Source organism: Ornithorhynchus anatinus, chromosome 12 (genome assembly GCF_004115215.2).
Source record: "Ornithorhynchus anatinus isolate Pmale09 chromosome 12, mOrnAna1.pri.v4, whole genome shotgun sequence".
NCBI lineage: Eukaryota > Metazoa > Chordata > Mammalia > Monotremata > Ornithorhynchidae > Ornithorhynchus > Ornithorhynchus anatinus.
This window is the reverse complement of record NC_041739.1, coordinates 25307388-25332886: the sequence shown is the minus strand read 5'-3', so window position 1 is coordinate 25332886 and position 25499 is coordinate 25307388. Positions and strand designations below refer to the sequence as shown.

Sequence of the window (25499 nt, the reverse complement as noted above, 5' to 3'; positions counted from 1 at the left end):
GCGCACTGCGGGCCCCGCCCCGGCTGGGCGTGAGGCGGCGGCCGGGCGCCGCCATTTTGGGCGAGCGGGGGGGGGTGGACCGGCGGGAGCACGTTGTGCGGCTGGCCGCGAGGAGGCCGGACGGAGGCCGGGCGGCGGCGGCACCTCTCCCAGCCCGCCGCGGGGGGGGGAACCCTTTCGTCTAGGTATGGACCCCGGGACGGGGACGACGGTTGCGGAGGTCCGGCGGAGGGAGGGGGATGGGGGGGGGGGAAGGGGCGCGCGCGGGAGGCCTCGGTTAGGCCGGGTGCGTGGCTCGAGCGCCGGGGGGGGGGGGGAGCGCGCGGCCTCCTCTCCCCTGCGCACGCGCCCCCTTCCCCTGCGCGCGCGCGGCTCGCCCTTCCCTGCGCACGCGCCCCCCTTTCCCCTGCGCGCGCGGCCCCCCTTCCCCTGCGCGTGGCTCCCCCCTCCCCTGCGCGCGGCCTCCTCTCCCCTGCGCGCGCGGCTCCCCCTCCCCTGCGCCCGCCCCTTTCCCCGCGCGCGGCTTCCCCTCCCCTGCGTAGGCGCCCCCCACCTCCCCTGCACGCGGCGCCCCTTCTCCTTACGCGCGCGCCTCCTCCTCTGCGCTTGGCCCCCTTTCCCTGCGCGCGCGGCTCCCCCTCCCCTGCGCACGCGCCCCCCTCCCCCTTTCCCTGCGCGCGCGGCCTCCTCTCCCCTGCGCACGCGCCCCCCTCCCTTGCGCGCGGCCCCCTCTCCCCTGCGCGCGCGTCCCCTTTCCCTTGCGCGCGCCCCTTGCCCCTGCTCAGTCTTGTCTTTTCGATGCCCGTAAATCTTCTTGAAATTTCAGGTGGATGTTAGTAAGTCTCCATTTACTCACACGGCTAAGCGAGGAAGTGGAAATTACCTGAAGGAGTAGCAGTTTTTCCAAACAGCTGAATGTAGAACAACAAAAGCGTCGGTGCAGAGGGCGTCTGGGACTTAATCCCTTTGACATTCAACTGGAGCCGGGAGTGATATTAAAGAGAAGCAGCGTGGCTCAGTGGAAAGAGCCCGGGCTTTGGAGTCAGAGGTCATGAGTTCGAATCCCGGCTCTGCCACTTGTCAGCTGGGTGACTGTGGGCAAGTCACTTCCCTTCTCGGGGCCTCAGTTCCCTCATCTGTAAAAGGGGGATGAAGACTGGGAGCCCCACGTGGGACAACCTGATGCCCCTGCGTCTCCCCCCAGCGCTTAGAACAGTGCTCGGCACATAGTAAGCGCTTAACAAATACCAACATTATTATTAAAGCCGAAATTTGGTGTTTACACGCTTCGCCTGGCGGAGTCATGCACCGAGAAGGATGGGTGAACCTCAGTCCCGAGGGCTTGGGATAAAGGATCCACGGAAAGGAGTTGTTTATAGCGATAGTGGTTTGGCACAGTATTTCTTGTGCATGTTAAGTCGATCGTTGGCATTTACCCAACGTGTACTGGGTGCAGAGCACTGCGCGGCACAGTCGGGTGAGTGCGATGTAACAAAGCCGATAGATATATTCCCTGTCCATAAGGGGCTTATAGGAGGAGGAATAAATTTACAAATAAATAAAATAAACTACAGTTAATCTAAATCCTGTGGGCTTGAGGATGGGGTGAATATCAAGGGCTTCGAAGATGTAAATCCAAGTGTCCACAAAGAGTTTACAGTCTAGAAGGGGAAACAAACCTTAAATTGCAGATAGGGGAGATGGCAGAGTATAAAGATATAATAATAATGTTGGTATTTGTTAAGCGCTTACTATGTGCAGAGCACCATTCTAAGCGCTGGGGTAGACACAGGGGAATCAGGTTGTCCCACGTGGGGCTCCCAGTCTTCATCCCCATTTTACAGATGAGGGAACTGAGGCCCAGAGAAGGGAAGTGACTTGCCCACAGTCACACAGCTGACAAGTGGCAGAGCTGGGATTCGAACTCATGACCCCCTGACTCCAAAGCCCATGCTCTTTCCGCTGAGCCACACTGCTTCTCTGTGTCACAACTTCTCTGTGCCTCAGTCATCTCAACTGTAGAATGGGGATTCGACTGTGGGTCCCCATCCGGGACGTGAACTGTATCCAATTGGCTTGTATCGACCCAGTGCTTAGTATAGTGCCTGGCACCTATGTGCTTAGCAAATACCATTTTTTTAAAAATGGATGTAAATGCTGGGAAGATGGGGTGACTAGCAAGTGCTTAAGGGGAACACATCCAGAGAAGCCGCGGGGCTCAGTGGAAAGAGCACGGGCTTGGGAGTCAGAGGTCATGGGTTCGAATCCCAGCTCTGCCACCCGTCAACTGTGTGACTGTGGGCAAGTCACTTCACTTCTCGGTGCCTCCGTTCCCTCATCTGTAAAATGGGGATGAAGACTGAGCCCCACGTGGGAAAACCTGATTCCCCTGTGTCTCCCCACCGCTTAGAACAGTGCTCTGCACATAGTAAGCGCTTAAATACCAACAACAACAAAAAAAGCGTGTAGGCGATGGAGAAGGGAGGGCACAGAGGGGAAACGAGGGCTTAGAGAGGACTGTAAGCCCGTCAAAGGGCAGGGACTGTCTCTATCTGTTACCCATTTGTCCATTCCAAGCGCTTAGTACAGTGCTCTGCACATCGTAAGCGCTCAGTAAATACTATTGAATGAATTTCTTGGAGGTCTGATTTAAGTAAGACTTTAAAGATGGAGAGAGTGGTGGCCGGTCAGATAGGAGGAGTGGGAGAGTGGGAGGATTTCCGGCCAGAGGGAGGGAACGTGGAAGAGGGGTCGGTGGAGAGACAGGTGAGGTCGAGGTACGGGGAGTAGGTGGGCATGAGTAGGAGAGAGAAATTTGCAGTTTGGGTTGTATAGAGCGGTGAGCTAAGGAGGGAGAGAGCTAACTGAGTGCCTGTGGTAAGGAGTTTCCATCTGATGTGGAGTTGGATGGGGAACCATTAGAGGTTTTTGAGGAGTGGGCAGACATGGACTGAATGTCTTTCCAGAAAACCGATCCAAACAGGAAGTATGGACTGGAGCGGGGAGAGACGGAGGCAGAGAGGTGAGCGAGAAGGCCGACGGAGTAACCGAGGCAGGATAGGGTGGCTTGGAGGGAGAGAAGAGGGTGGATTCGAGAGTCACGGTGAAGGCAGAACCGACAGGTTTTAGTGACATCCCGCATACGTGGGTTGAATGAAAGGGATGAGTCACGGATAACGCCAAGGTTACGAGCTTATGAATGGGAAGATGGTGTCTATAGTGCTCTAAAAGTCTGGGGGAGGACAGGGCTTGGATGGGAAGATGCGTTCTGTAAGCTTGTTGTGGAGAGGGAATATTCCTATTAACGCCAGTATTCTTTCAAGGAGTCATACATTGCTCTGCGCACAGGAAGCATTCAGTAAATCATCTGCAATCCTATTTATTGAGCATTTACTATGTAGAGGGGACTGTACTAAGCACTTGGAAGAGTACAGTATAATAGAATACCCCCTGCCCATAACGACCGTACCACGGATCGATCGCTTGGCCGTGTTCCTGCTGCAGGGCAGATCGCGGTGGGCTCGCAGGCAGGGATTCATTCAGTTATATTTATCGAGCACTTACCGGGCCCAGAGCACTGCACTAAGCGCTTGGGAGAGTACACTGCTACAGTAAACAGACACGTTCCCTGCCCACAGTGCATTTGAAGGTTTTTTTACGAACAAGACACATCGACAGCCTGAGTGGCCATAGCGTAGTGTGGTGCTGTCATTTCTCACCACGAACCAGGTGGTTGCCTCCATAGCCTCTGCAGTCTCTCTGCTATTTTCCAGGGTTCCCGCGGGGCCTGTTGACTTGGCGCGGCGCCTTCGGTGATTCGTCTTCAGTCGGAAACTTTCACCACGCGGGGCCGAGCCCCAGCAGGCAGAACCGGGATGACGTCCCGGGTCTCTTAATTCCCAGAGCGGCGCTCTTTACGTTGGCTGTTCACTGTAACGAAAAGTAACTGGAAATACTGATCCGATTTGACTTTTTTACGGTAAAAGTTAGCCTTTACTGTTGGCCGCGCACTGTGGTAGATACAGGTTGATCAGGTTGGGCAGAGTCCCTGTCCCACGTGGGGCTCACAGTGTAGTATGCTCCCTTGCAGCCCACTGGACTGTTAACTATTTGGGCAGGGATCTTGTCTACTTTATTTTACACCCCCAAGCACACAGTACAGTGCTCTGCTCACAGTAAGCACTCGATAAGTGCCAGTGGTTTAATGATTACTTTTTTTTTGATGGCTTTAACCTGTGAGGCTTAATTGGATAGGATCACAGAATATAACCTAATTTTAGAGAGCACACTTTTGTTGCACTTATTACACTCTGCCAGGGTTGCGTAGTCCATGAAACTTGCAAACAGCTGGGACTAATCAAGCTAACTTAGTTGGATGATCTAAAATGGGAGTACACCCAATTTTGCTCGTTTCAGTTTTATAAGGATATTTGAATAATAATTGTGGTTTTTGTAAAGTGCTGGGAAAGATACAAGTTCAAGAGGTCCCACGGGGGGTGGTTCTTAGTCTAAGTAGGAGAGAAAACAGGTTCTGAATCCCCATTTTGCTGATGTGGGAGCTGAAGCACAGAGAGATTAAGTAATTTGCCCAAGGTGACACAGCAGACAAGTGGCAGAGCCAGTTTTAGTACCCAGATTTCTGACTCCCAGACCTGTCTGTGCTCTTTTCACTAGGCCACGCTGCTTCCTTTCAGAGTAAGTGCCTTTACAATATGCACTCCAGAAAAGTTTTCTACAAGAGACTTTGATATTTTACTTAGTCACCCAGATCAAATTATCAACTTTGTTTTAGCCACATGGCTGAATAGTGGATCTTTCTTTTAATGTCATTTTTGATTACTTTGAACTGGCCCTCTGATGGAAATGTAATTGAATCAATAATTATTAAGCCTGCCCATGCTTTCTAGTAATCGTAAAGTCTGAGGCCTGAGTTGTGGTCTGTATTGAAATTAATTGGCTTTACTGGCATTTACCTCTATTGAACTATCCCACGGAATTAGTACAATATTTTATATTCAGTAGATAAAGTACTACTCATTGATTTTCTATTTTGGATTCTGAGGTCTCCAACAGATCATGTTGAAGTCAGAATCCTTACTGACCAGAAATGGCAACTTTTAGAGTGGGTTAATCCGACTGAATGGAATTAATTTTTCTAAAAAACCATTCTGTGCCTATCTTCCCACTCTTCAAAAACCCATCCATCTCTGCAACAAGCAGACACTCCCCTTAACTGGCTTCAAAGCACTTCATCAGCTCTCTCCCACCTACCTGCTGTCACTGCTCTCCCACGACAACCGAGCTCACAAACTTTGCTCCTCTAGTAATCAGTCATATTTACTGAATACTTACTGTGTTCAGAGCACTGTATTACGCACTTGGGAGAGTACAGATTCCCCATCCACAGTGAGCTCCCAGTTTCGAGGTAACTCTAACATCCCCTTCTTAAATACCTCTCTCACCATCATCAATCCCTTACTCATGCCCTCCCTCCTACCTGGATTCCCTCCCCCCATCATGTCGAGAAGCAGCGTGGCTCAGTGGAAAGAGCCTGGGCTTGGGTGTCAGAGGATATGGGTTCGAGTCCCGGCTCTGCCGCTTGCCAGCTGTGTGACTTTGGGCAAGTCACTTAACTTCTCTGCGCCTCAGTTGCCTCATCTGTAAAATGGGGATTAAAAACTGTGAGCCCCACGCGGGACAACCTGATCACCTTGTATCCACCCCACCCCCCCACCCCCCGGCGCTTAGAACAGTACTTGGCACATAGTAAGCGCTCAACAATGTCCAACAGACCCAACTCTCACCATCTGTAAAACCCTACAAAAGTCATATCTCTTCTAGACTAGTCTCTCTTACGCATCACCTACCCACTTGAATTCATATCCCTTGAGCACTTTGATGCTCACCCTTCCACACTCATGTACACGCCCGTATTCTCTTTCACTTCCTCACCTTTAATATATTATAAAGTCTGATACCCCTCCCTTCCTCATACACCCACAGGTCATGTCTGTCCTCTCTGTCGAACTCAGTCAGCACTCAGTAGATAGGACTGATGGATAGGAAGGTGAAAAGAAGTAAGAATTGGAGTGACTGTTCCAGAGGAGAGGATCAGGGATTGATTGACAGGTAACTTGTGACTGATCCAAAGGAAAGGATCAGGGATTGATATATAACTTGTTGGAGAAGAAGTGCCGGGTCAGTGCTAGTAACATTGGTAAAAATTGAGAAGCAACGTGGCCTAGTGGAAAGAGCACACTCAGCACTGGGAGTCAAGAGACCTGGGTTCTAATCCTGGTTCTGCCGCTTGCCTGCTCTATGACCTCAGCCAAGGCACTCAGAATCTTTGCCTCAGTTTTCCCATTTATAAAATAGTGATAAGATGCTTGATCTCCCTCCTCCTTAGACTCGGAGCCCCATGTGGGACAGGAACTGTGTCTGATCTCGTATCCTTAAATCCATCCCAGTGCTTATGACGGTATTTAACACATAGTAAGTGCTTAACGAAACACCACTGTTATATTAGCAATGATAGTACCTACTGTCTATTGTCCAGGTTTCATGAAAATATCTTTTTTCCCCCTTTTAACCTATCACTACTGCATTGAAAACAAATGTCTATCTTCAGTTCTTATAAATTCCAAAGCCAATTTTATAGACTTAACCCATATCAGTATATGTTATAGTGCTTTATATTTTGTAATAACGCCTTCTTTTTTATCATTTTATAGACTGGGTTCCACCTACATCCACCTCCTAGAAAGCTTCTGACTGTATTCGTGAGCCTGCGTAGATAATTATGGCGGACAAATTAACTAGAATTGCTATTGTCAACCATGACAAATGCAAGCCAAAGAAATGCCGGCAAGAGTGCAAAAAGAGCTGTCCTGTTGTTCGAATGGGTAAGACATATTGTAGCTTGTTTAACTGTGTGAAAAGAAAATTTATAACTTCTCAAGGAACTCTGTGCAACATTAAATAGCTTTTCATTTGTATTGATACTGATGAGATAGGTTAAAATACAACACAGTACAATTGGCACATTTAATGTGGGAAAATTTCTCTAAGTTACTTCCCTAAATGGAGATGGAGTTATTTTGGATTTAAATAGTAAGACTGCATGTAATTATAAAAGTTTTAAGTATACTTGCATTCATATTTTTGTCACTCCTCTGAGTTTAGATAGTGATTTTCATCGTTTTAGTCATCAATATTTGTAATATTCTGTAAGCTTCTAAAAATTCCTCATGTTTAGACAAACACCTTGAAATATTTATAAAACACTGGCAAATATTTCAATTGTTGGCTAGACTTACTGGAAAATCTGGAATTTTAAACGTTCAGTGAATAATTTGTCCTCTTTGTGTTTAGTTCCTGACCGAATTTAGCCACTGAATGAAAATTAGCCAATGAATTGTTTCGTGTTACTCTAAACTCACTGGGCTTTTAATACCCACACATTTCTTTTTACTGGATTCACATCCTACAATTGAAGTCAGTTAATCTCTTAAGCATTTCAGTATAGTTACCTAGATTGTAAGTGTTTAAATTATTTGCATTTAGGCTCTCAAGGGAGCTTTTTCAAACCTGCAGGTATCGCCCCTTGACCGTGAAAGCAAGATTGCTTCCTCACATTTTTTCAGTGTAGCTGTCTAGATTCTGATGGTCCTGTAGAATGAAATTACTGTTAAGGGGGAAGTATGTATACTTTTTGAGACTAAGGGCAAGAGGGGAACATTTTCCAAAGACGACAAGATGACAGTTCCAGAAAAAAACGATTCCCAGTGTTAGCAAAAGAAATTTGATGTGTCAAGAGGCGGTGGCTTTGGGCAAAAGCTGTTCCGTGGCTGGATCTCTACAGGAAGTGGTGCTCTGAGACCCCCCCCCCAGCCTCTAGCAGCAGAAGGGCTCCCTGTCAAGACCCAACCACTTACCCTTTGAGCCCTGGCGTGTGTGTTTATGTTCCTTTTCCCCCGCTTGCCTCTGACTGTGCTCAAATATCTACCTCCGAAGCTCTATGTGACTTCATGTCCCTGGGTCTCATTGTGTGTGTGTGTGTAGGGCCACCTCCCCGTACATGTCTCAATCGATCATATTCATGGAGTGCTTACTGTGTGCAATGTACTAAGCGCTTTGGAGAGTCCACTGTGACACTAACAGGTTCCTTCTCTTTCACCAGGAAAGCTGTGCATAGAGGTCACTCCCCAGAGCAAAATAGCATGGATTTCTGAAACACTCTGTATTGGTTGCGGTATTTGCATTAAGGTAAATGACTGTTATTTTCTCTCAAGTGTGTAAAAGGGACAAGAGAAAATGTTTTATGAATGCCCATTTGTCCATGAAATGCCTTAAAAATATGAAACTGTTCTTTAAAAAGTATAAAGTGAATACAGTGGCACCTAACCTGAATCCAGATTTATACTACATTCTGATGTTCAAGTTGTTAAATACTGTCAGCTCTAAATTCTGCTTTTCCGTTTAAAAATTACATTGGCTGTAGCTATTGTAGTTTCCCATAACCAGTCCAGTAGCCCGTTCTCTTTTCGATCCCCGCTTTCTAGTTTTCTGAAGTCTGTTTCTTCTCTCCAACCAAAATGAATGTTTTAAACATATTTGGAATGTTGGATAAAATTGGGGGAAGTGTATTAAAGTATGGACATTTGAGTATTAATGGGTTTTTACTTTCAAATTGTCCTAGTTTTTTCCTTTAAAACTTCAGAAATATCTTAATGCAAAAACATAGTGGATGCAGCTTAGCAGTGGCAATTACATATGGAAATTAACTTGGTTTTTTTATGGCCTAGAAATTACATAAACCGTAAAGTCTGTTCAGCTTAAGGAAACTCTTGAGTTTAGACTGAAGAATTTAAATTTGTTATGGGCCAAACAGACTAGAACAGATGAAATTAAGCATTATTTTTAAGGCCCTGCTCTTATAACCTTACCTTCAAGTCCTGATATGGCTGTATTTCTTTTGCTTGTTTGAAATTTGTATATTCCCTCCTTCTGGTAACTGCCAGGTTTCTTTAGTCTATTGTATGAATGTCATGAACATATTTTTGTTGATGAGAAGGTGACTCTCACTGCCCAGAGGTTCGAATCCTGACTCTGCTCAAGATAAAAATTGCTCTTCATTCATTCATTCAATCGCATGTATTGAGCGCTTACTGTGTGCAAAGCACCGGACTGAGCGCTTCAGAGAGGACAGTATAACAATAAACGGACACGCTCCCTGCCCACAACGAGTTAGCAGAATGTCTGACAAATAATTTATATCTTTCTATAAATTCAGTAGCCCCTGCCTTCAGGCAGAAACAACTCCAAAACCAATGGGAACCAACAACTCTCATTACTATTTTAACCACCACCTGGGAGGGTATGTAGCCCTCCTCTACTAACCCATTGTGATTCTCCATGATGGAGTAGCCTTACATCTTGTTGTTTAAGCCTATTTTTCTAGTCTTGTCAGAAGTGAATATAGAGAGATTGGTCACCAATATATGTTCAGTAATTCTTCATATCCTTGAAGATAGTAAATTTTAGCACTTTGCCCAGACTAAACACAACCTTAATTTCCTATCTTTTTCTCATAAGTCCCATTTTCTAATTCTTGGATCTTTCTGCAGCTCTTCCCTATTAGAGACTTGTTAAATGCATGTAATATGCTACATGTTTTAGCATATGTTTCTCACCGGGATAGAGTAAAACGTAGATTTTCATCTTTAAATTCTAGAAATGCCCATTTGGCGCCTTGTCAATTGTTAATTTACCCAGCAATCTGGAAAAAGAAACAACTCATCGGTATTGTGCCAACGCTTTCAAACTTCACAGGTATGTTTGTGAGCCATGGTGCTCCAATTTCTCTTAACTACTCTAAGTTTTTCTTTCTGTTCAAATTTCTAAACTTTTCAGATGCCAGGCTGGTGGGAGACGGGGCAAGTTGTGTCTTAACTACAAAAGGGAAACTATAACGGATTAACTGAAAATGCATCAAATTGAGTACATAGTGTCCGCTCACCCAAAATAGATTATTTGTTCGGTTGGGCTTTAGTTTCCCACAATTCATTCATTCATTCAATAGTATTTATTGAGCGCTTACTATGTGCAGAGCACTGTACTAAGCGCTTGGAATGAACAAGTCGGCAACAGATAGAGACAGTCCCTGCCGTTTGACGGGCTTACGGTCTAATCGGGGGAGACGGACAGACGAGAACAATGGCAATAAACCATCAGACTTCATTGTAAATAATTTCTCCAAACATTTCTCCAAACATTAATTATTAACAACATCAAACGCCCGTGCTTATAATTCTTCTGTGCTCAATCCTAATGCTTTGAATCCGGGGATCTAGATTTCCTAGTGGAAAGGGATGTCTCGACCTGCCAGGTTCAAGGGGCCCACTGCAGCAGGGGGATGAAGTGGAATATTTCTCATTGATGTGGCACTTCCTCCTTGTAAGTAAATTGGCAGGCCAGACAACAGACTGCGTGGGGTTGCACATGCTCAATATAACTCTTGTATCAAAACGTTGCGCTCTTATCTTAGAACAGTTTTTTGGGAAGGGTGAATGTAGTCATTTTAGAAGCGATCCTCTCCAGAAGCAAATCGAGTAACCAAAATTAGGAGTTGTAGTGGTCAAGGGAGGATTTCTAACAATTAACTCTTTTTGATGTGGTTAGTCATCTGGCTGTTTTTTTCTAATTGCCAGTTACATCTGACTTGTCTGTTTTCTGCCGGCTGGTCTTTGCATGAAGGGTGGGAGTGCATCAAAGTAGATGCAGACCAACAAAGTAGAGTTATTGGGCCCCACACTTAATTATATTCAGTACGAACACTTTATATGCTTATGCAGGTTGCCTATTCCTCGTCCAGGTGAAGTTTTGGGACTAGTTGGAACTAATGGTATTGGAAAATCCACTGCCTTGAAAATTCTAGCTGGAAAGCAAAAGCCAAACCTTGGAAAGTATGATGTATGTATTGGTTTCTTGTTGAAGTTACTGTTTTGGTTGCTTTCATTACTCATCATTTTTATGACCTAAGTTTATTGTCTTGACTCTATTTTATGAGGGGAATGCACTAATCCTGGGTCTTAATACTGCATAGTCCAAGCATTTTAAGTTCATTTTCATGTTAGGATCTGTAAAGACTCATGTCAGAGAACCAGCGTGGCTCAGTGGAAAGAGCCCGGGCTTGGGAGTCAGCGGTCATGAGTTCGAATGCCGGCTCTGCCACTTGTCAGCTATGTGACTGTGGGCAAGTCACTTAACTTCTCTGTGCCTCAGTTACCTCATCTGTAAAATGGGGATTAACTGTGAGCCTCACGTGGGACAACCTGATTACCCTGTATTTACCCCAGCGCTTAGAACAGTGCTCTGCACATAGTAAGCGCTTAACAAATACCAACATTATTATTATGATGATGATGATGATGTCATTAGCCAAGATGCCCCACCATTCTTTCAACTACCAGTAGACTTCAGCCTTTCTCTTGTAACCAATCAGTTTCTGTCCCTGTCAGTTTCTGGAGTAATCCATTACTCCAGCCTCACATACAGAGAAACAGTCTTCCCCAAATCCACTTTTTCTGTTATTTCATTCTTCTGCTAAAGGTCCAACACTTAGTCCCTACTTCATTATTACTTCCCAAGGTCAGGTCCTCATGCAGCACTTACCAAAATTGTGCCACTTATCTTTCAATTTTAAATATCATTAATTTGACACTTAACTGTCAAAACTGTAGACAGCGAGGCCTCTCAGTCTTATTATTTCTTATTTAGGATCCACCTGATTGGCAAGAAATATTGACTTACTTTCGAGGATCTGAGTTGCAAAACTATTTCACCAAGATCCTGGAAGATGACCTGAAAGCCATTATTAAGCCCCAGTATGTGGACCAGATTCCTAAAGCTGCAAAGGTCAGTAAGCCATTTAGAGATTTAAGTAGGGTTTTTAAGATCTGTTGAATTTCACTTATCTTATTTTTATGTTTCAAAAAATATAGTTTTGTTTTTGTTTGTTTTTTTTAAAAAATATCTAATCGTTCCAGGGAACTGTGGGGTCTATTTTGGACAGGAAGGATGAAACTAAGACACAGGCTATTGTATGTCAGCAACTTGGTAAGTGACTTTTATAAAGTGTTCCTAAGCCTTTTGGCCAATTCAAAAACACTGTTATAAAATTGTAACTGGACTGGTAATATTGAAACTGGGTGTCAGTTCTGAAGCTATATTTTCTCTTTCATGTAACATTGCATTTCATAGAAATTACAGGAAATGTAAAGCAGCAACATGTAAATCTTCCTTGTACTGACGTATTTTGCGTTGTGAATGTTGGAAACTGTGTTTTGAAAGGAACTGCTCTCTGATTTTTCCTGTAGACCTGACGCATCTAAGAGAACGAAATGTTGAGGACCTTTCTGGAGGAGAGTTACAGAGATTTGCTTGTGCTGTTGTTTGCATACAGAAAGCCGATATGTATGTTCCATTTTTCTTAACATTAATGACTATTTCGGGGTTTTAGTTTATCACATACTGCTTAATATATGAGTGCTTTGAGGAGACAACAACTTTAGAGCTGTTTTCGCCTGAAGTATTGAAACAATCATCTGGACACTTAGAATACATGGACCTCCAGTCAGTTCCCTCTTGCCAAAGAAAAGCAAATGAAGCAAAAATACCAGATTGGCCAGAATGGGTTATGTAAGGCTGTTTGATTGGCGGTGTTAGAGGGTTAGGTGGAATGGCGTGATGGCCACTCCTCTCCCTCTTACCTTAGTAGTTTATAGCCTTGCAGTAAAAAGAGCTGGCTGTACTTTTCCGGCATCCAAATACTATAGTTTGCAGCTGCTCTTTTGGGAGTGTGTGTTCATATATGCTCCCAAGAGAGTATGTATGTATATATTTGAAGAAGACACCTTTGACGGTAAAGTTCGTCTCCCCTTGTGTGTGGGACTGAAAAAGCCAATGCAGGATCCTCAGGTCGTTCTGCAGGACGGAATTTTTCCTGATCTACAAACCATGGGCAGGGAGAAGGTTTATTTTTAAAAGAATATAACTGCACCAGACTCTCCCTTCTCCCTGAATGTATTGCAACTCAGTAGAAACCTTCAGTTTGTTTTAGCCAACCATTCAAAGGCACTTCATGGTCACTTTCAGACTCAAGGGTACATTTCTTCTCCCCTTGGCAATATTTGGGGGGGGAAAAAGGCATAGAGCACATCTTGGGGAATTTTGCTGTCATAACCTTACCCATTTCTTTCTCTTTTACATGCTTCTCCTTGGCTTACGGTCATTGCTTTAATAACACAAAATTTACTGTTTCTGATGGGAAGTACTCTTTATTCTGAAATTGTACATTTGTTCTCCCCTTATAATGTTGACGGTGGTTTAAATTATTCTTGATTGGTTGTAAGGTTTGGGATTTATAATTTGTATATTATGATTTTTTGAACAACATGTTTTTGGTTTTTGTCTATCTTGATAGTTTCATGTTCGACGAGCCTTCTAGTTACCTAGATGTGAAGCAGCGTCTAAAAGCTGCTATTACAATACGGTCTCTAATCAATCCAGATAGGTAAGTTCAGGTTTGAAATGTGCCTGTTTCACTTCTTCATTTTTTTCGGCTGTTCTTAGATTGTAAATTCCTACAAGGCAGCTCTTTGTCCTATTGAACTGAGTGTCCAATATCAGGTTATCTAAATGGGGACATGTATGTGCAGATATGGCAGGGCAGAGAAAAAGGAGGAATTCCTCTATAGAAGTGGAATTTTCTTCACGGCCTTCATTCAGAGTTTGATAGGTAATAGCATTCAACTGTATTTCCTGATCTATATTCAGGATAGGCTGTGGAACCATTTTGCTAAAATCTCTTGGAAGAATAAAGAGTACATTTTGGGTCTCTAAAGTGAGCTTCAGAGGATAGTGGGCTTTACTGCTTCAAGAAAGAACTTAAAACCTGTCTTCAAGTATTGAGCTAGAAAAGGAGATAAATGTAGTTTGAACTACAGTGAAATTCTCCTTTCCTTTCCTTGTGCAGCTATAGCTGATCACAGATGGAGTTCTCTTTTGCTACCTGAGAAAAGTTATAATTCAGTTACCTCCTCTGTTGAAGTCTTTCCCCTATAATCAAATTCCTTACATGTGATGCTTAGCTATCCTGATTTTTATGTACTTTACTCTTTCCAGTGAACAATACGAAAAGAAATGTCTGTGTACTTTCACTGTCTTTTTTATGTAAAATAAAATCGGGGGGAAACTAAGGTGCTTTGGGTTTTATATTTTTCAGGTATATCATCGTTGTGGAACATGATCTAAGCGTGTTAGACTATCTCTCCGATTTCATCTGTTGCTTGTACGGTGTGCCAAGTGCCTATGGTGTGGTCACTATGCCTTTCAGCGTGAGAGAAGGTAACTCTTAAGCTCCTCCCCAAATTCTCTCTCCTCTCTTCTCCCGAATTAGAAAAATGTACATCAGTGAAGTCTTTTGACTATTTTTTAGGCGTCAAGCCTAAATATTGCAGTTTATACTTTCTGTAGCCATTTGCCCTGTTTTGCAGCTTATCCTGTATGGTCAGTGAGCTATCACCGCCATGCTATTTACTCAGCACACTACAAATGAGTCATGGCACGGCTTTAGGTCTTGCCAAAAATTCACTGAAAATTAGCAGAATCTGTCTCACAATTTAAAATACATATAGAAAAGTCCAACTCTCCAACACTGACAAAGTCAGCATTCACACTAATAATAAACAAGGAACCATAAAGTAGTTGTTGAACACTGAAAGGCATTCACCTCTCAAGCCACTCTCCCTCACAACCAGGGATCTGATGGTAGGATAACCTGTGGTTTGCTTCCAAAGTTTTAACGGTCGGCGAGAGTTGACTTTGATAATGATATATATCAGTGGGAGGTGGAGTAGATACCAGGTGATCAGGTTGGATATAATCACTGCCCCAAATATAAGCCCACAGTCTTAATTCCCATTTTACAGATAAGATAACTGAGACCCAAAAAAGTTAGGTGACTTGCCCAGGGTCACACAGAAGGCAAGTGGTGGAGCTGGGATTAGGACCCAGGTCATTTGACTCTCAGGCCTGTGTTCTTTCCACTAGACCGTGCTGCTTCTTTGGAGACAAGTGTAATGCTTCTGTTTCGAGCCTTTGCTGTGGCACATTTTGGGCCCTGGTAGTGTGGAATTTGAAATGGTGTCCATCGGCCATCATTCCCCCTGAAGGGCATCAACTCTAGGAGAAACTACAGGTTGCAGTAACAGTCGAGATTCCTTCAGAGTGTGACCCCATTATCCATCATTAAGGATTCAGAGAGTCTGGGGCTATTTACCTCTCACTGGTGGTAACAGCTGTTTGCAGTTTTCTTGCGGCAAAATTCCCACCTCTGTGAAAGACTTCCTAATCTTGTGGTCCATAACCATACTGACAAAAAAATTTGAGTTCTTTTCCCCCCGTTTACTGTGATGTTCCCTTCTCTTCGACAGGCATAAACATTTTCCTAGATGGCTACGTTCCAACGGAAAACTTGAGATTCAGAGATGCCTCCCTGGTTTTTAAAGTGGCAGAGACAGCAAATGAGGAAGAAGTGAAAAAGATGTGCATGTACAAATATCCAGGGATGAGGAAAAAGATGGGAGAGTTTGAATTAGCAATCATAGCTGGAGAATTCACAGACTCTGAAATCATGGTGATGCTAGGGGAAAATGGTAGGTTTATGACTTTGAAGAGCCTTTGCACTTGTGCTTTAAACTGTGAAATGAAATTTTCTTGTTGCTGGGGAACTAGGTGGGGCTCATACATTGTTTCAGAGTTACCATTTAACCATAAATTACGTGGTTATTTCTGGAGTCTGTGTCCCTTTGGAGACGGCATCGCCGTGCGTGTTGAGACTTGCACTCTAGTCCCAGCTCTGCCACTGATTTAGACGCGAGGCGTCTGCATGGAAGTCTTTGCCTGGTGCCTCCCTCTTTAAAACAAAATGATCCAAGTCACTTCTTTCTGTATTTTTAAGATCAAGTTTGAATGAATCTGGGTCTGCTAAAGGATGTACGATATACATTACAAAATTATTGACTCCTGGAAAAAATTTCTCAATACTTAGAAATAGAAACCATAAATACTTATATAGGCATTAAAAAGTGATCTGGCTTACATCTGTTATAGAGGTTGAAAGCATTTTCAAATTAAAGTTAAAATTAATAACTCTAACTGAACATTTTAATTTTAGCATCTCCTTCTAAATCAGTAAAATTGTGGGTGGATGCTTTTTTTACCCCCTCCATAAATCTACAGTGCCTAGAAATGTCTGTGCATGTCACCTCTTTAAAATATCTGGAACATAGAGAATATATTTTTGATACATTTAACTGATTTAATTGAAAAATCAAGTAGTTACTGCAATCTTCTGGCAGCAGTCTAATCTAGGATTTTACATGCTCCTCTCCTTCCCTACCGTCCTTTAGTCAGCCGTAGTCTCTCCCCTTCCTAAGTAAAAGATCACACTCCTTCCTTGGCATCAAATAAATGCTTTATCTCCAAACTATTATATGTACTAGAAACCCAATAAAAACTTCTGAGTCTGGATTGGCTAGTCAATCCAGTGAAGCCCGAGTTCTGGAACGATAAACAATGATTTTAAAAATACCTGTTTTTGTGCTTAAAATGAACAAGACGACGCAGGGTTTTGTAGCAATTTGGAAAAGTTACTCAGCTGTTCATATTTACATGTTGTTCACTTCCAGTACTTTTGTCATTGCCAGGTACTGGGAAAACTACATTCATCAGAATGCTTGCAGGAAGACTTAAACCTGACGAAGGGGGTAATGTTTCAGTCTTATTGATTATTATCACATTTAGTTTGGCGTGAGAGGCACGTTTTGACTATGTGGACTGGTTTTTGGTTTGTTTTTTTTTAAACAGGGGAGGTGCCAGTCCTAAATGTCAGCTACAAGCCACAGAAGATCAGTCCTAAATCAACGGTGAGTTTGCCCCTTTTTGTCATTTAACTACATAATAAGATCCACTGGTACATGACTTAGAGGAACTTTGGAGGAAATTACAGGTGTAATCTAGGCCTATTCATACAATCGTATTTGAGCACTTATTGTGTGGAAAAGAACTCTACCAAGTGCTTGGAAGAATACAGTGGAAAAATAAAGACACATTCTCTATCCACAAACGAGCTTACAGCCCTACGAACCCATCTACACAACTCCATTTTCTGCTTCTTGGTCACTTATTTACCACATGGAGCCCTTCATCATGGTGGTATTTGATGGTATGAGTGCTTACTGTGTGCAGAGCACTGTACAGAGAAGCAGCGTGGCTCAGTGGAAAGAGCACGGGCTTTGGAGTCAGGGCTCATGAGTTCGAATCCCAGCTCTGCCACTTGTCGGCTGTGTGACTGTGGGCAAGTCACTTAACTTCTCTGTGCCTCAGTTCCCTCATCTGTAAAATGGGGATTAAGACTGTGAGCCTCACGTGGGACAACCTGATTCCCCTGTGTCTACCCCAGCGCTTAGAACAGTGCTCGGCACATAGTAAGCGCTTAACAAATACCAACATTATTATTATTATTACTAAGCACTTGAGAAAGTACAGTACAGCAGAGTCGGTTGACATGTTCCCTGCCCACAGCAAGCTTCCCCAGTTAATTTTATAGCCACCGACTCTAGCACTTATGAATCGATTTAGTCCTCTCTTCTCTATATGTGTTTATTCACTTGTGCATTCAATTATCGATTGTGTATATCATTCAGTTCTTTACGTAAGAATGTCAGCCACTCATGAGCAGAGATTTGCTGTTTATTTTGAACTTCCCACTCACTAAATATTACTGCAAGATGCAATATCCCCCCCATAAATGCCATGTATGTTTTTACCCATATTAAAAAAAATGCTTAAATATTTTTCATGATATTTTAAACAGGGAAGCGTTCGTCAGTTGTTACACGAGAAGATAAGAGATGCTTATACTCACCCTCAGTTTGTGACTGATGTAATGAAGCCTCTGCAAATAGAAAACATCATTGACCAAGAGGTACCAACTCACCTGATCCACACTTTGGTATTGATGGTTCAGAAGGTCATTCTGTGGTTTGCTAAGCTCCTCTTTCTGTGAACAGGTGCAGACGTTGTCTGGGGGTGAATTGCAAAGGGTCGCCTTGGCCCTCTGTTTGGGCAAACCAGCCGACGTCTATCTCATCGATGAACCTTCAGCATATTTGGACTCCGAACAACGTCTAATGGCAGCTAGAGTTGTCAAACGGTAATGTGTCTTTCCCGGGGAGGGTGACGGGGTGTCTGTGTGGCACTTTATCGATGTATTATCTTAGAATACTTGGAATAACCTCTTGTGAACATTTTATATATGCACGTGAAGATTTCAAAGCCTCACTTTATTTCTAGTTTCATCCTCCATGCCAAGAAGACAGCCTTTGTTGTAGAACATGACTTTATCATGGCCACCTACTTAGCAGATCGCGTTATCGTATTTGACGGCATTCCATCCAAGAATACACTTGCAAACAGGTAAGACCAAATGAGAACGTTAATTTCCAGTGAAACGGTTCAGAATTTATATTCAACACTGCGGGCCTTCTTCCCATCATTGAAATCCCTCCAGGGATCTCTGAGGGGCAGCAAAATGCTATCTCATTAGCTCCAAAGCCGCTTTATGGAACCCAGATCTGGCTTAGTGGATAAAGCACAGACCTGGGAGTCAGATGGTCCTGGGTTCTAATCCCAACCTCAATACGTAGCTGCTGTGTGACCTTGGACAAGTCATTTAATTTCTCTGGGCCTCAGTTACTTCATCTGAAAAACGGGGATCAAGACGGTGAGCCCCATGTGGCACAGGAACTGTGACCAACCTGATTGACTTGTATCTATCCCAGCACATAGAAGCGGTGCTCGGTACATAGTAAGCGCTTAACAAAGTACCATTACTATTATTATCTCTGTCATGGAAGTGAGGAGGGGAGTGTGACCAAATCAGAAGTGTCCTACGATGCTAACCTAACTTCCAGGGTAACGTCGATCAGGCAGGAGGTGATGGAGAACGAGAGAGGGCTTCAGCCTCTCCTCCCTCCTTCCTATCTATGCAGTCAGGAAGTTTAACGAAGCGTCAGGTACCCAACAGGACTGAGGGGAGGTCGCCGGCGTGCATCGTGGAACAATAGTAATAAAATTAATGGTATTTGTTAAACGCTTACTATGTGCCAGGCACTGTACTAAGCACTGGTGTGGAGACAGTTCTCAATCAGCCTGGGGTGCCTTGTTCTTTCAAGAGCTCTGGTATCAATTAATACATATTCTAAGTAGGCCACGTAAGTCATCAGGCATGATGTGATCACGGTCTGAAAGAGGAACGTGTAAGAACTGAGTTCAGTTATTGTTCTGTCGTTATAAAATTCCTTTTTGCTGAGTATCTTAAAGCATTCATTCCACACTCAAAGATCTGAGCACGGATGGTTGTCTCCATTTTCGAAGACTGGTAAATCAGGCAGAGGACACAGAGCAAGTTAGAGTTGATTTGTAGATCTTTCCGTTTTAAGTAGGACATAATGCTTTAAAAAAAATTCAGCAAGCATTTCAAGTCCTCCTCATCTTCCCCTTCTACAAAAGATGCTAGGTAGGTCAGGGTTGAACAATGCAGTAAAATACCTCTCTGCCGTCTTATTCCCAGCCGGGACATTGAGGTAGTTGAATAATTTAGGCCAATTTGTGTGCATATTACTAATGAAAAGCTCCGAACTTCTAGACTCAAAATAAGTTTTTGCCAACTCTGTTTCTTGTGTGTTTTCTGGGAGTTTGAACATAAAGAAAGAATGCGTGGTGTTAGACTGGAGGAGAGACATTCCCTTAACTCTCAAAGATGAAGCTGCATGTGTTCTATCGTAATGCCTTCCCATAGAAGTAGGCACCTAATCGACTTTCACGTGTTCAGACCGTTTCAGCGGTGACCCATTTTTCTCTCTTTCTAGTCCTCAGACCCTTTTGGCTGGTATGAATAAATTTTTGTCTCAGCTTGAAATTACATTCAGAAGAGATCCAAACAACTACAGGCCAAGAATAAACAAACTCAATTCAATCAAGGTATGCAGACGTACTGGAAAGTGAAGTTTGGAGTTTTACCTGAGATGGATTGGAAAAATAGATCACGCGTAAGCCTGCGATAGTAGAAAGACTCCTGGCAGGCCTGTCGTTTGTCTTTTAGTGAAAAAGGCACTGTGGCCGATCGACGGGGGTTTAGAAAAGTGATAATGGTCCTTGGCATTATTTATATTCCTGTGTCCCCAGAGAAAGGGTAGGGATCTGCTCTCACGAAAGGAGGGGAGATGGAGTAGGTTGCCTGTTAATGTGTACAAATCGTCTGACTCTGTATTTTTGTAGCCATGTTATTAATTTGCTTTCTTTTTACTTTTCTTAGGATGTAGAGCAAAAGAAGAGTGGAAACTACTTCTTCCTGGATGATTAAGTTGAATTTGGAAATAGATAACCCCTAACTAATTGGAATATTGTATAAAACTAATCAGGTTTTAGAATGCCCCACTTACCCTGGAGCATGGAAGTGATTTGGTTTATTATACCAGGAACTAATAAATTGCATTAAATTATCATTGTTGACTAGAAACTGCCACTTTTTGTTGAACGGTCTAAAATGAAAACCTGTAGAGGGTCTAATGTAATTTATTCACCCACCAACCACTGATCAAAGATTGATTTCCAATTTTAAAAATTTAAGAACTTTATCTGTACAAGGTGGTTTACAGAGTATGTCAAAGCATCTAGACAGCTCTCATTTTCAAAGCGAATCAGACTTTGGCTAAGGCTCTGTTAAATAAATATCCAGCAAAAGTACAGTTCACGTGTTCTCATTTAAGTCTCCAGCTGGGCTTTGTAATTTGTAGAGAACGTATTTAGGTCAGTTCAACTCTGCTTCCTCATATGTTGCCTGCTAGGCTTTCATAACTAGATTCAGACAAACAGCCTAAGTTTGAAAAAAAATCATTAATTTTCTCCTCTTAATAAAAGTATCATTCTGAGGACTAAAGGCAGAAGTAGCAATTTGTCGTTATCCATAAAAGGTAGTGATCCAGCTTTTTCAAGGATGATATTCTGAAACTAGTAGGTGTGTGATCAAACCAGCTGTGTGACCCTGGGCAAGTCACTTAACTTCTGTGCCTCAGTTTCCTCATCTGCAAAATGGGATTCAATACCTGTTCTTCCTACAGTCTGTGAGCCCCAAGTGAGACCTGACTCTCTCATGTCTACCCCAGTGCTTAGTACAGGGCTTGATAATGCACTTAACAAATAACTACTATTATTACTTTCCTACATAACTTTTAGTCTGTTAAAAATAAAAACTATTTGAAAAACGGAAGTTTTTGGAAAGGCTTGCCCTAAAAACAGTTGAACAGAGGAACGATCCTAATGTAGGTATTCCCTTTAAACATTCTCCCGGTCTGCGCAGTCACTGTGCCCTCTGACGCCCACTTTATTAATAAATTAGATCTAAATATTTGTTCATAGATCATAATTCTGGAGGAAGAATTTACATCTTTCAAATGGACTATCCTCTTATCAAAACACAGGCCGGGGAGGGAGAGTAGCGGAATTTTGCGTTACATTTCTTATATGATTCCCTCCCCACTCTCACTTTTACCCCCAATTTGCCCTGGGTCCTGTGTAAGGGAGAGCCATGACCATTATTAAATGGCTAGAAAATAAGTCGTAGGCGCTTAACACTGGTGTTAAACCGGTCTGGATCGTGGTGGGAGTTACAGTTGCAAATAAATAACAATTGACTCATTTATAACTGCTAATAGCCCTTCCCCCTCAGGACTTGAAGCTGGAAAATGGGAGGCCAACCAAGGGGGTACCTCAGCTCACTTCCCTGAGGCTTCCATGTCTTGGCTGGGGCAGTTTTGCATCTGGAAAACATCTGACAACAGTAATACAACCTCCTGCGCCTTTCGGGAAACTGAAACAGCTTCTGGAGAAGCGGCATGGATTAGTGGATAGAGCCCGGGCCTGGGAGTCAGAAGCACCTGGGCTCTAATCCCTGCTCCGCCATGTGTCTGCTGTGTGACCTTGGGCAAGTCACTTGGCCGGACCTCTATAAAACGGGGATAAGAATATGAGCCCCATGTGGGACAGCGACTGTGTCCAAAGTGTTTAACTTCTATTTAGAAGAGTGTCTGGCACACAGTAAGTGCTTAACCACCACCATAATGCTCATCGTCATTCTGGCCCCCAGTAGCATGTTCCAAATTTGGGAGAGTCCGGGTTTCCAAGCTCCTCTCATCAAATTACACGCAGAATTAGTCACACGTGCCCATTAAACCAGCAATATCATTAACTGCTACGCAGTATGGCTCTGACACTTCCTTAGTTGCTCCTGGGACCCCAGAGTTGGAAAACTGCTGTGCAGTTTGAGGGCGAGTTAAATGATGAAGACTCCTACCTAACACTGACATTGTGAGAAACGGCGTGGCTCAATGGAAAGAGCCCGGGCTTGGGAGTCAGACGTTGTGGGTTCTAATCTCCACTCTGCCACTTGTCTGCTGTGTGGCCTCGGGCAAGTCACTTAACTTCTCTGGGCCCTCAGTTGCCTCACCTGTAAAATGGGGATTAAGAGTGGGAGCCCCACGGGGGACAATCTGATTATCCTGTATCTAACCCAGCGCTCGGAACAGTGCTCAGCACATAGTAAGTGCTTAATAAATACCGTTATTACCCTGGATCAGAATGTCAGCGTGGCCGATAGTTGGCTTCCTTACTTGGACCCTGAGTTCCCGAAAAAAGGAAGCAGCCCGGCTTTGCCCAGTGTGTCTTGCACCCCTGACACTTCATAAATAGGGCACCTCACTGAAATACTCAGCCGAAAACATTAATCGCCCCTCTCCAAACCAGGCATTCCAAAGAAATTATGGAACTGCCTGGAGTATTTTGAAGACTTAATTCGCTCACAAGTAATATTTGAATCAGAGATATATTGAAAATGAGCAAAAGTAAATTCAAACATTTAAGCCACGAACTAAGTATTGACGCCCAAAAAGGCCCCCAAATTGATCACTCTTTACCTTTTTCCCAGGTCTAGCAGTGGGCGGAGAAGATGTCAAAGCGTTAATTTGATCTCATCCCGAGGATTATTCAAGAAAGCCAATAACTATAAAAGTTACTCTGAGCTTAATTAAGGATTTAGCCATGTGGAGGCAGCTCTGCTGTGGATATGGATCGGGAAGGAGCCACTTCAGGGAAAGCAGAAATTCTTTTTCAGCCTTATACAAGTGGGAGCTTGTTGCCCCAGGGAGGAACCAACCCCTATTATGGGGCAGAGAGGTCATGAGTCAGTAATAATCATAATAATGTTGGTATTTGTTAAGCGCTTACCATGTGCAGAGCACTGTTCTAAACACTGGGGTTGATACGGGGTCATCAGGTTGTCCCACGTGAGGCTCAGTCTTAATCCCCATTTTACAGATGAGGTAACTGAGGCACCGAGAAGTGAATTAAGTGACTTGCCCACAGTCACACGGCACACAAGTGGCAGAGCCGGAATTCAAACCCATGACTTCTGACTCCCAAGCCCGGGCTCTTTCCACTGAGCCACGCTGCTTCTCATAATGTTGGTTTTGTTAAGTGCTTACTATGTGCAGAGCACTGTTCTAAGCGCTGGGGTAGATTCAAGGTAATCAGGTTATCCCATGTGAGGCTCACAGTTAATCCCCATTTTCCTGATGAGGGAACTGAGGCAAAGACAAGTGACTTGCCCACAGTCACACGGGGGACAAGTGGCAGAGCCGGGATTCAAATCCATGACCTCTGACTCCCAAGCCGGGGCTCTTTCCACTGAGCCACGCTGTTCCTCTAGTTTCTCCTTTCTTTCCCTAGTATCCCCTTGCCAACCTTCAACGGGTTCTTTTGAACAATAAAGACTGACTATATCGAGCACTGCCAAACAATACGTATTTCCCTTCCTCTCCCGCCTTTCTCTTGCCCATGCCACCTATAAATGCTATTTAGGGGATAAAACCAACCCCAAAAAGCACGCCTGAAAACATCTCAAGCGTTCAGATTCTGAAGGGAACGGCCAGTTGACCTCCACCAGGCACAAATGTTCTGTGATCATGGAATTGAGAACCTTTAAAAGAGGGCCTCAGTCTACCCAATTTTCGGAACAACTGCTCCGAGAACCGAGGCCGGTGCCAGCTTTTAGCGTTTGCAATGCGAGCAGTCCATCACGTGGCCTAGAGCGGCCGGCCCGACGGCTCGTTAAAATCACCCGAGAACCAATACGCACAAAAGGAGGGGAAAGACAGGAAACCACCTCTGATCTGGGACACCATGAGGCTTCCAACTCCAGGCCCACTACAATCTTCATTTGCGCATACTTTTCCCTCACTGGTACAAACTGTCAGCACAATAATGGGAAATCAAGAAATGTGAACAGAAATTTCGGCAACCATATCTTCTAACAATATCCAGGCAGTCCACCGCTTGACCCAGCAGAAAGCTGAAGTCCTAATGCGATTTAAACAGCAAACCGCTTTGTGCTCGTAATTTTCTCCAGTATTTCTAATAGAAGCCCAACGTCGCTGCGCCAATCTGCAAAAAGAAAACCTCTATAAATTTCCTCTGGAAACTTGCACACGACTTAGTTAGCGACGAGGTGTTTCTTCTGGTGATCGAGACAGGAACAGAAAGAATCAAGCCTAAGACCTGACTTTATATTTGCATATGTGACCATTAATATTGCTCGGTAACACTGCGTTAACCAGTCACCCACCCCTGAGCAACGACCTGTATAAAATACGAAGACTGGCTCCCCGGCATGTTTTAATTCCCTTATTACCTGGCCTCAGATTAAACAACGAATGGATCTCGGGGGAAGATTTGGCCTTACGTCTGATTTTCGAGGTGTTGAAGAGACCCCTGAGCGCAAAACAGATGGTGCTGTTGAACCGGAGAGACGACTTATTTCAGCAGTGGGTGGAGAAGATGTCAATGAGTTAATTTGATCTCATCCAGAGGAATTATTCAAGAAAGACAATAACTATAAAAATTACTCTGAAAACAAAACAAGTGACTGTCAATATAGAGAAGCCATGAAGCACTGGATCCCACTCCTACGTAAATATAAGGAGACGGGATCGTCAGATGACCGACCAGACTGAAGTACTTCGTATACTTTTCGGCACGTGACGTTGGACGGAAAGATTAACTCGGTTATGCTCTCCCAGTCTAGAAGTGACGGATCGTTTTTCTCCAAAAACACTGAGGAGCAGCGTGGCTCGGTGGAAAGAGCCCGGGCTTGGGAGTCAGAGGTCAGGGGTTCGAATCCCGGCTCTGCCACTTGTCAGCTGGGTGACTGTGGGCGAGTCACTTCACTTCTCTGTGCCTCGGTTACCTCATCTGGAAAATGCGGATTAAGACTGTGAGCCTCATGAGGGACAACTTGATGACCCTGTATCTACCCCAGCGCT

General features: G+C 44.0%; 1 protein-coding gene across 3 annotated transcripts; it reads left to right on the top strand.

Moving 5' to 3' along the window:
* The first annotated feature begins 84 nt into the window (after positions 1–84).
* ABCE1 (ATP binding cassette subfamily E member 1) lies at positions 85–20873 on the top strand. Of its 3 annotated transcripts, none has more exons than XM_029076569.2 (18): positions 85–185; positions 6732–6902; positions 8180–8265; positions 9734–9831; positions 10854–10971; positions 11779–11916; positions 12048–12117; positions 12378–12474; positions 13484–13573; positions 14285–14406; positions 15495–15716; positions 16770–16829; positions 16930–16988; positions 17939–18049; positions 18135–18277; positions 18418–18540; positions 19995–20106; positions 20441–20873. In XM_029076569.2, the coding sequence occupies exons 2-18, from the start codon at positions 6800–6802 to the stop codon at positions 20486–20488; spliced, it is 1800 nt and encodes a 599-aa protein (XP_028932402.1). In that variant the 5' UTR covers positions 85–185; positions 6732–6799; the 3' UTR covers positions 20489–20873. The 3 variants fall into 3 exon arrangements, with proteins under 3 accessions (XP_028932402.1, XP_007666625.1, XP_016083096.1); XM_007668435.4 differs by lacking the exon at positions 85–185 and adding an exon at positions 3000–3022; XM_016227610.3 differs by lacking the exon at positions 85–185 and adding an exon at positions 3862–3979.
* Positions 20874–25499: the final 4626 nt, after the last annotated feature.